The 11,314-nt window shown below is 42.7% G+C and overlaps 1 protein-coding gene across 2 annotated transcripts; it reads right to left on the bottom strand.

Moving 5' to 3' along the window:
* Positions 1-534: 534 nt before the first annotated feature.
* E2F6 (E2F transcription factor 6) lies at positions 535-10,927 on the bottom strand. 2 transcript variants are annotated; one of them, XM_062488475.1, is made up of 7 exons: positions 10,749-10,927; positions 6,715-6,763; positions 5,005-5,221; positions 4,534-4,692; positions 3,378-3,492; positions 2,409-2,556; positions 535-1,667 (listed from the first exon to the last, which is right to left on the bottom strand). In XM_062488475.1, exons 1-7 carry the CDS (start codon positions 10,812-10,814, stop codon positions 1,624-1,626), a joined length of 798 nt encoding a protein of 265 aa, XP_062344459.1. In that variant the 5' UTR covers positions 10,815-10,927; the 3' UTR covers positions 535-1,623. The 2 variants fall into 2 exon arrangements, with proteins under 2 accessions (XP_062344459.1, XP_062344458.1); XM_062488474.1 differs by lacking the exon at positions 535-1,667 and having other exon boundaries at positions 2,183-2,556.
* Positions 10,928-11,314: the final 387 nt, after the last annotated feature.

Below are 11,314 nucleotides of genomic sequence, written 5' to 3'. Positions count from 1 at the left end.
ATTAACTGGGCTGTCACTTTGCTTTCATTTGTTATTATTACAGCTCAGCCTATAGTTTAAATTTCATAGACAGAAAAATAGTATCCTATATCAAAGTCCTGTGTTCTGGAGCCAGAAGTTGGTAGGACATACAAAAAAATTCATGATTGCTTTCTGACACAAGCTTACACTTGGCATTTCCCCCCAGTCTGCATAGTATAGTACTTTGCATTTTTTTGAATTAGGGAACCTTGCAGATTTAGGGAATTAGGGAACCTTGTGGAAAACTGAATTAACTCTCAGTCTGTATTTAGGTATATTTATGCTCATCAGTATCACCTGTGCCACCTTATTTGTACTGCAGAACATAGGGCATTTAATTTCACTTCATCTGTCTAAAATAGCTGTCGAGTTGCTGGCTAGAACATTCAGGGGTTAATTAGCTTTGATGTTCTCACTTTTGAGTAGATTTATAGTTGTTAATATTGTGTTAACAGGAAATAAGGACTTGGACTTCCCATTTAAAACCAAACCTGCTAACCCACCCCACCCCTACAGAAAGTTCTGGTGTACAGTTTGATACTGAATCAAGCCCAAGAACAGCATCTGTACAGTGACAGTTCACTCCCTTAAAAAATCCAGTATCCAAATTCCACAGCTTTGTTTTATGGATACAAAAGATGGATAATACAGACGTAGTTCTAAAGCATTTTACATATTTTTGCAAGCTGAGCCACAAAGACATCATGATACTCGGCTAAAGCTTTGCATGTATGGAAGGGACCAATTTAAGTAGTTATTGATCATTCTTTTGAAAACTGCTACAGTACTGTGGCATCACAAGGTCTAGATCTAAGTGTTACCTGACAGCACCATGAAAAACAGATTTTAAATTTTCACATAATTTAAAATGCTTGTAGTTACTCAGTGAATTGCAGCAAAGGCAACCCAACATGTTTCATTAGACTATTTCAGATTTTTGTAAGCTTATTTAATATCTTTGCTGTACAAAGGCAGAAATGCAAACCATCTCAATAAATGTACATCAGTAACTACCTAAAAATGATACAAGTATGTACACAAAGCCCAATTATTTCACTTCAGTGTTGATACCATAGTTCCTGTAGAGCTGGATGCAAACAGCACCTACACAGTGTAAGGCATAACTCTCAGGATATTTAAATCTTGTTCTTTATAGCAAAGGCTTCCAATACACCAGTTCCTTCTTATATTCATATATGACAGTCTTGCTTAGTAGTGCAGCCTCAGAACTGAAAAGTGCATTTCTTCATTTTATACATTCTTACACAGATTGTGGACCATTACAGAAAGAGTTCTCCAACCTTCCTTTTTGGAAGTAATTGATTATTTGGAAGTAATTATTATAAGGTAAAAATACTGTTTTCCCAAAGTTCTGTAGGTCGCATGCAATTAAGAGAAAGCTCCTAAATGCAACTCCAGAAACTGTTGTCTTTTGACTTGGGAAGATAAGCAATCCTGTGAAAGCAACTCAACCAATCCACTGCTAGCTTTTTAAAACATTTTGGAACATTTCAGGTTCCGAAGTCTGCAGATCCAAGAAGCTTTGGAAAAGCCATATAACACAGATATTTACATTTTCTGTATTAGATTTTTGGGTTGTAATTAATCTGGCATCTCAAGTTTTTTCTCTTCCATCGGAGATCTCACTTAAAAAGAAAAATTTAAAAGGAATGTGATTACTCTAATTGTAGAAAATGCAATTCTGAGTTTTTTCACAGGCAAAATTAAGTAAAAAAAATGCCTAGGATGAAAAAGTCAACTCTTCCCTTCACTTATAAAGCAGCACGTATAAAAATAATTTATCTCTTTGTGTTCTGAGCTACAGCAATTCCTGCCACATTTATTTTTAAGCAACAACATCCTGTAGCACTAGGGTTCTTCAGAGTCTCTATTCCATCCAATCTTGTTTTAGATTAAAATACCACATCCCCTCTTCTGTCTGCCCTCCCGTAGGGCAGGAGCGAGCAGCAGCACAGTTCTCATTTAAAACAGCATCATAACTCTCATTGCAACAGTCTCAGCTGAGCAGGACTCTGTAGTGCAGCAGCTAGGAGCTGACACACACTGCTCCATCCACAGAGCACAGCCCTGACAGAAAAGCAGCAAAAGGTGAAGGGAAAGGCCAGGGAATGAGAGTGCCTTGCTCTATGTGCACGTTCCTGACTCTATGACCTCCTGCTGCTGTGAGGTAACACAACAGCACAGACTTCTCTTCCAGATGTTTCTCATACTCCCATACATCTTGGCCCACAAACTATGATCAAGTAATCATACTTGTTCAACAGTACAGCTTACCACATTATCAGAATTATACAACAATCTTAAAAAAACCAAAAAAACCAAAAAAGCAACCCCATGTGGATAAAAATGTAAAAGGAGGACGTTACCCTCATCAGGATAAAATGTTGTCTCAGTTTCACTAGTGACAGTATCCATATCTTCACAGGTTTTGCCATCTGGCTTCTCTTTTTCCACCTCACATAGATACACATCAATGGGTCCTTTTGTGCTCTTCACATGTACTTCTATGTGATCCTATAAATCAGCAATTTGCATATAAGCCAAAGAACAAATCTTACATATTCTTTATCTATTTTTAAAGACAATAGATTAAGAACAGAACAAACACAGAAATGTAGCTATTTAAAATTGTGTTGCTACTTCCACATAAATTATTACTATTACATACATACATTTGTAGGACAATTATGCAGAATTAAGCTAACAAGCTTTCATTTTTGATGAATGTGCAACTTCAATGACCATGCAATTTTGAAGACTATCAAAAATGCTCATGCAAAAAAGTCTGAATTAAAGTTCAGTTTGTTATCTTAGGCTGCCTTCCAGGATTTGCCCTCTCCGAGCACTACCAACAGTGGGTTCCCAGTACACAGGCCCCACTGTGCAGCTGCAGCACTGCTGGGTGCAGGGGGCAAGGGTCTGGCTCCTCTGTGAGAAGAGAACAGAGCTGTGTGTATTGCACCGTGGAGTGAGGACAGGGCACAGCCCCACTCTATGAAAAATCCCTGTAGATATGATCTACCAGAGTGACAAAATGTTTTTTTTTCCAACCATACTGTACATTGCATACTTTATTCCAGCTGTTCCATTCTCTCTAGCAAAACCAGGTAGCTAATGCTCAGATACATTTATGGCTTAATAATTTAGGCAAAAATAAAAATACAGCAAGTAAGTTTCTAAGACTATTAAACCTGCAGCACTGTTTAGTGTAACACAAGAACAATGAACTACCACTATCTGCATGACAAAGAAACTGGAAATCAATTACTGACTGCTGCTGCACAAAAGCAAAATTGGGAACTTTTGTTCCTTTAGGAAAAATGTGTAACACTTACATCTTTAGGAACTGGTATTTCCAATTTGGTTTCCTCTGGAGCTTTGATCGCGATCACAATCTGTTCCTGAAATGCCTGAATGCTTCGGATATCTTGGTAGGTCACATAAGCTAGTGTATACATTGGTCAAGGATTCTGTAAATTTGTAATTTGTAAATTCTGTAATTTGCTAATGAGTAGAAGCAAAGAGTGTGATGTGAAGATCTGTTGAGACAGAATACCAGCTCCAGCAAATTGATCAACAATTCAGCAGACGTTAATATTAGCTTTGTAAAATGAAGTATCAGCTAATGGTAGAAAAATAATTTTCTGTATTTCCAGGAAGGAAAAATGTTTTGAAAAATACATTCAATGTTATAAAAACCCCAACAGTTTTCATAGATATTGTCATAAGTCTACAAAGCAGAGAGAATATTGTTCTTCAGAAACATACATACATTCATTACATACAAACATAAATCATTCTGTTTTCTAATAGGATGAGAATAATTTCGTGAGACACTATAAAACTATTTTCTTAACCAGTAAGGTGTAAAAAAAATGAGCACATTTCATTTGTGCACACACCTTAACATCCTGCCAAACAAGGGAGCTAAATAATATTTTATTGTAACCCAAAGCCAAAATTCAATCTTTATGCCATATAAGAAAATTAATTCTCTTTTCTATTGTCAAAACCCATCTGAAAGTCCAAACTGCACTGGGATCTCTTTCAAGAGAGAAGAGTATTAGGACACAACCGACATACCATTATATCTCCTTGGTGACAGGCCACTGGGACTTCATTCTGAGCCCTCTTTGTCATCTGACTAAGCAGCTTCAGCTCACTGGTAGGTCAAGACCTGCCCCTGACACAGCTCAGAGAGAACAGGGTGATGGTCAGGGTACTAAGACTATTGCCCCACTTCATTCTTCTGCAGTGGAAAGATCACACAAACAGCACTCCTCTGAGGACAGGCCAGAGTGCCCATGATACTGCAAAGCAAGGCACACGGCTGGCATTCTCAAATACAAAACAATCAAAAAGCTTGCTATTATAAAACTCATTATCAAGCACTACTGCATATTTGTGGTATCGGCCTACACTCCTTAATAGACACGCGAGTATACACAACCAAAACCATGTGTTAAAATATTGCAAGAGTTGAAAGGATATTTTGCATTTTCTTTGTCATCTGTTAGTTCAAATATCTGATGAGCACAATTCTTGATTAATTCATCCAGAGCTTCTTCCATGGCTGACAAGTCAGAAAGTTCATCTTTAAGGTTTTGCTGCTCTGGTGCTTTTCCAACAACTTGGTCAAGATTGTTACCTCTAGAAGAATATGAAAGTTGTCTATTATGTTTATATAAATCAATGTCTGTTTATTAAACATCAAGTATACTAACAGAAAACAATAAGGAACTCTGGCATCCTTTATTCTGCTGAAATATGCTTCCATGTACTTCTGCACTTGATACTTGTTAGCAGATTAGGTAATTCACACAGCATAAGGATATAGAACTTAAAATATTAACTATGGTAAGTAATTCAGTATGCTTAAAGATACTCTCAAAGTTATAAACATTACTCAACATTGTTGGGATTTACTGTTTCAGAAACTATTAAGTTTCAAAGCCAACTCACATCCACTGGATAAGATTCTTAGATCTTTTCTGAATCAAGTCAATTCCATCCAGCACATTGGTGATGTCATACACCCTTCGTTTTCGTACTCCAAGTGTTGTTGCAACTTCATTTAAATCAAGGACACCGTCTGGAGCTTTTTTGAGAAGAGCCATGAACCTTCGTGTCAGAAGCACCAAGGATGCATCAAATCGAGGCCTTTTGCCTCCCACAGTTTCTGTAAAGTTTTGGTAGAATGTTTAGGGTAAGCCACTACATAAGCATGAAGTATCCCTTAAAAAAAAGTGATAGTGATGAAGTAACAATGAAGATAAAAGTCTGGAAGCACTGCAGTTTTTAATGCTGACATTGGAACGGCACCATATAAAGCCTATTAGCTACACATACCTTCATTTGTTCACAATGAGTTTATCTAAATAGCAAGCATGCATTTTTTGTGCTTTCAACATTCATGACTCCACACTGCTAGTATGGACATTAATAACTGCGTAACTGTATGTTCTACAGGACATGAGATCAGATCAGTGAACAAATACCAATGAAACCTTTCATTAACTACAGATAGTGCTGAGGTGCTTCCAGAGAAATGCAGCTCTATCTCTGCTTCATGACACTGTTAGAATATTTTTTCTCTCCTTTTTGGTCTAGTTTAACCATTAGACCTCCCATGTAATCACTAGGCATAGTTCAGGAATCAGCTTGGTTTCAGGACTATTTCAGCCTGGCCATGACCAAAATCTGTTCTGCAACTGAAGAAGTTGGTAGTGCAAACAGAGTTTGTCTGCATATTTGGTCTCAGAGTGAAAGAAGTGGTCATTCCATTGTTTGATTTACTAATGCTACAAAGATCTACAGCTAGCCTGACACCCTGGTTTAAGAGATTCCTGTGCTATACGTGTCCATTACCAACATATTTGCAGAAACAGTAGAAGTCACTGATGAATAACTTGAGATTGTTATTTATGTATGCAAAACACACAAAAAAGCACCTGCTTTTGAGGCACAAAGAAGTCATGATATGCACACACTCATAAGATGCCAGTCAAGAAAAGATTGCCAATTCTGCTGTTACTTGTCTTTTCTCCCATAAATCAAACGAGGTATTTCATCTGATCAATGTGTGTCCCTGAGCAATAATCCAGTCTAATGCTTCAAGAAAAGGTGTCTGTGTAAAAAAGTACCCTGGACAACATTCTACTCCAGCCATCAGTATCTTTCCCAAGATGAATGAGATACACACTTTTACTCATAATGTATCACACCAATTCCATGGCTGCAAGATCATGCACTCCTTAATACAAAGTGACAGTTTTGGACTTCATTGCTGTGAAATGTGAGCAACAATTCAACTGGTGAGAAAATAAACAAAAAAACCCCAACATCCAAAAATTCACCCAAGTTTCTTTGCATATTTATTAACACCAGCTGAAACCCAGCATTTGATAGTATGTTGTTCCAGTTTTTTCTAACTTACTTTTCCTGTACATTATTTTCTATATAGCAATGGGAAGGTACACTTGCAACAAATCTGAAGAGGAAAATCCATAAAGAATGTATTGCTTCACATCTATTATTTCAGTCAATGTTCAGCATTTTTCCTGCTCTGCTGATACTAAATACAATTTTTCATTTGTCTACAGCATGTACTCACATTGCAGAAAGGCATGAAATACTGCAAGATTAATTTTCACACGACATATAGCAACTTACTTTTCACAAGCTGTGCGTCCTCATGCACATTCAGGTTGATCATTGGTACCTGAGGAAATAAAAAGGGAAAAAACAACTGTCATAAAATGCTACCTACAGGAGGAGCTTCTTCAGATGAAATACTCTTATCTACTTTAGATGTTACAGCCATCGCAGTTCTGACAATTCAACAGCTGTTACTGTGAAGAAGTGCCACTAGATAGCAGGAATATATGCTCTTTTTAATTCCTGCCAGAATTTTCAGCCCTTAATCTCAGCACAACTCATTCTGCTTTCAAAAATAGGAAACACCACTGAACTCACTGATGCTCAGGCAAGCTGCAACCTCTCTTGTTCCCTTTGTTTCAATTCATAGCCATTTCCTTTCAGTCGCCCATCATGTACAACTGTGAAATATCTGGCCACCTTTTAAAATTCTTAGCTTGCTTGCAAGCATGGAATGAAACTTGTCAGGGGAAGTTTGGGTTAGATATTCAAAACCTGGTTCTTCTCCCAGAGGGTGGCTGGGCATTGGAACAGGCTCCCTTCAAGGACGTGGTCGCAGCAGCAAGGCTGCCAAAGCTCAAGAAGCTCTTGGACAGTGCTCTCAGGAACACGGTGTGACTCTTGGGATTGTTCTGTGCTGGGACAGGAGTCAGACTTGATGATCCCTATGGGTCCTTTGCAACTCAGGATCTGCAATGATTTTACTGAAGGGCTGCTGTGGCTTAAAAAGTTCTCTCAGGAGTTTATTAACAGCCATCCTGTACTACTGGGCCTAAATCAGGAACAGCATTCCAAGGGCAATCTAATACATGCTGAGTAAGGAAAAGAATCACTTCCCTCAATTTACTCTTCTCCTGCTAAGACAGCCTCAGATGCCTCAATGTCAGGGTATGGTGCAGGTGCACAGTTAGCCCACTGTCCATTTAGCCCCAGGTCCTTTCAACAGGGTGGTCCCCCAGCCTGTACCATTGCAGGGTAAAGGAAAGGCTGTAACAATTGATTTCCAACTTCCTGGGTTTATGAGGTGTTAGATGACCCCTTCCTCCAGCCCATAAAGCCCACATCCTCCACCTATCAACAGGACAAGCCCTAGGAGAGAACCTGCCAGGCACCCACCAAAATACTCTATCATTCTCCTGCACAAGTGATCAGGGCAGAGATGTAACAAGAAGTTAATGAGTTCAGCTAAGGACCAGAAGAATACCATCATGGACAAAACAGACTCAGCTTGAGAATAGTAACTGTATTTATTACCAATAAAATCAGAGCAGAATAATGAGAAACAAAACACATCTTGAGAAAACACCTTTCCCCCACCCTTCCCAAGCTCTACCTCTCCACACCAGCAGCACAGAGACATGGGAATGGGGCTTATGTTAGTTTATCAAATGTGGTTCCTGTTGCTGCTCAGGGAGGAGGAGAGTACTTCCTCTACTCCAGTATGGGGCTCCCTCTCACAGAAGACAGTCCCCAATGAACTTCTCCAATACAAGTCCATCCCACACCAACAGTTCACCAACTGCTTCAATGCACATCACTTTTCCTCAGGGTGCAGTCCTTCAGGTACAGCCTGCTCCAGCATGGGTCAAGGGTCACGGGTCCTACCAGACAACCTGCTCCAGCATGTGCTCCACTCTCCATGGGTCCACAGGTCCCTGCTAGAAGCCTGCTCCAGCATGGGCTTCCCACAGCCTCCCTTCAGGCATCCAACTGCTCCAGCCTGGGTCTCCTTCATGGGCTGCAGGGAGTGTCTGCTCCAGCACCTGGAGCACCTCCTCCTCTTTCTCCACTCACCTTGGTGTTGGCAGAGTTGTTCCTCTCACAGATTCTCACTCCACTCTTCTCTGGCTGCAATTACAACTGTATAATAACTTTTTTCCCCTTCTTAAATATGTTATCACAGAGACACTACCAGTATCTCTAATAAACTCTGCCTTGGCCAGTGACAGATCCATTCTGGAGCTGCCTGGCATTAGCTCTGCAGGACATGGGGGAAAAATTCTGGCAGCTTCTCACAGAAGCCTCCCTGCAGACTCCCACCTGCTATCAAGACCTGACCACAAAAACCCAATACAGGGTATACAAGCCTAAGGTTTCCTTCGTTTGGGGCCCTTGTTCCAGCTGTTGTATCAAAATTAAATTATTTTAAGAATCCAAATGTCTGAGACTGCAATTGGGAACTTGGGGTCAATCTGGTGAGGGGACCTTGTCTGTGTGAGTGTGGGGGTACACCTGCAAAGGGGCCTCGGTCCCAGCTCAGGTAGTGAGAGAGTGACTGACAAGAGTGGCTCTTTAATGGTCAGACAGGGAAATTTCTGTAATATGGTGACCTTTGACATTCCTTGCTAGTTTCAACACTACAACATTGGCTTTCAAAGCATCACATCTGCATGTCCAGGAACTTTTTATCCTTGTTCTTTAGTCTGGCCCGCATATGTTCTTTTTGCCACGACTGTCATGATGAAATGTGTTTCTCCTTACTGACCTCTGTATCTTCAGCTCCCCCAGCTTCCAAAGCTGCTTTCCCAAAAATCTCAACTACTTCTTGGCAGAATAAGCTGGAGTCTTGAAGACTTGTGCAAGATGGCATCTGAGTTCTGCACTTTGCTACTAGACTTCCTTACCAGTAGGCTCAGGGCCCACTGTTCTCAACTTCCCAGTCTGCCCATTGATGAGTCTCTCAGGCAGTCACACTTCCAGTGACAGAGACTGCTGCTGCTGGGACTGAAGCCCCTTCACGATGGACAGCCTCAGTGATCTATTGGGAGGCCCACTTGACTCCCTACACACCATATTCATACACTAAGGCCATGTTTCCCTACTGATTCAACCCCAGGTTTCCCACTGCAGTGTCTCAGACATCTCTCCATAAAGCAATTTATCCAATAAATTCAGTATTCTGTGTTGTGCAGCAACACAGAAACAGCCCAAGCTGGTACTTACAAAGAGGGATGCACAATAAAGGAACCTCTAAGTTTTTATACCCTCATAGTCTACCCAGGCAAACCTGGCTCTTCCCCCTGAGTCCTCTGCTTCTGTTGTGTCTCCCCATCTGTCTGTCTTCATCCACCTCGGCAGTGCCCCCATCTTCATGCCCTTTTGTTATCCAAAGGGCTGGCAGTTCATGGCTTCGGCTATGTGCCTCAGTTTCCACTCACGTGGTCAGTGTCATGGTCTTCCTGCCTTTTTTTATCCCTAGGGCTGGGCAGTTTATGGCCTCTTGTCTTGATCTCAACCATCTAGTGCCTGAAAACCAATCTACCTGCACTAGGTGTAATTCACACCCAGTATTCCATGGCCATCACAGGCAAGGCTGCTAATGATTACCACATCATTGAACTCCCTGTTTATAAAAAGCCGATTCAGGAAAATATCACTCATTGTAAACTCATCTAAGTATCTACATAAAGAAGCTGTGCCAAACACCATTTGCTTCTTACAACCATCACTTCAATTACCCACCTAAAAACTTACATGAACTCTTTCATGGCTTTAAGAAAATACTACCAAGCAACCTTTAGCCCAACTGACAAGATTTTTTTTTAAAGCAATACATTTAAAGAAGTCACACAAAATTAAAAGTATGCATCATCACGATTAACTAAAAAAGGTATTTAAATAAGTTTTACAAACTAGGCTTTTTTGCCAGCTACTTCATAGCAATGCTAAAGGTAATGGTGGCAGCTGTACCAAAGATGATCACAGATGTTAAGAGGAGCAAACACACTGTAATCCACTTTTCTCACACTTAGCTACAACATACTTAGCTCGACGAAGAGGCTACAGGTAACACAGGCAAGAAAAGCCATCCCTTTGCATTCTAGCACCTTTCCCGGGAAGCCCGCTCCAACAGCACGAGGGAGGGAAGCACCCCAAGGCTCCTTTCGGGTACCACGCTGCCTGGCCCGCCGCACCTTTCCCGCCCACGGACGCAGGACGGGCACTCGGCCACCTCCTCACAAGCTCCCGCGGCAGGAGCGCAGCCGCAGCGCCGTCCCGCCCTCTTCCCCGTCCACAGGCAGCGCCTCTCCGTGCCGCCCCCCGTGTACCTCACTCACACGCAGCGCGTCTGGCTGCAGCGGCCTCAGGCTCTCCCACTTGCCGGGGCTAGCCATGTCCGCCCGGCCCCTCCTCCCTGCCCCGGCCGACCCCGAGGCGAGGCGCTGGAGGAGGGAGGGCGCACAGACGCCCTCACGCCGAGGCTCCGAGCCGCCGCCGGGCGCGGGGCACCGCGGAGCCGCTCCCGCCCTCGCCGCTGCCCGTCATGGCCGCCGCTCCCGCGCGCGCCTGAGGCGGCCGCCGGGGCGGGAACGGGCGGCACCCGCGCACGCGCGCTCCCCTCTGCCGCCGGAGCGCGCGCGGCGCCACCGCCTTCTCCCTCTGTTACCCATCGGCCCCCGCGCCGCTTTCCCGCCCTGCCTGACTTCTCCCGGCTTCTCCCGGAGCCCGGGGCAGCCCCCGCCTCACCGAGCGCCCCCCGGAATGCGCCAAATCAGCTCCTTTGCTCCCGTCAGCCGGCCAGGCCGGCGGAGGACACGGTCTGCTCGTCCTCGCCTTTGCGACAGCGGGAGCGCGCTCAGCGCTGCAGTGGCCAGCCTGGGTTAAGGGGAGGAAT

Source organism: Cinclus cinclus, chromosome 3 (assembly GCF_963662255.1).
Source record: "Cinclus cinclus chromosome 3, bCinCin1.1, whole genome shotgun sequence".
NCBI lineage: Eukaryota > Metazoa > Chordata > Aves > Passeriformes > Cinclidae > Cinclus > Cinclus cinclus.
This window is presented reverse-complemented; position numbering and strand designations above follow the sequence as displayed.

What these genes read in the sequence shown, in the direction of transcription:
- E2F6 (XM_062488474.1), bottom strand. Translation starts at nt 10,814, where the DNA reads ATGGCTAGCCCCGGCAAGTGGGAGAGCCTGAGGCCGCTGCAGCCAGAC. An exon ending in ACGCGCTGCGTGTGAGTGAG is followed by an intron (nt 6,764 to 10,748) that starts GTACACGGGGGG and finishes TTATTTCCTCAG; the next exon opens with GTACCAATGATCAACCTGAA. An exon ending in GATGACAAAGAAAATGCAAA is followed by an intron (nt 3,493 to 4,533) that starts ATATCCTTTCAA and finishes ACCAATGTATAC; the next exon opens with ACTAGCTTATGTGACCTACC.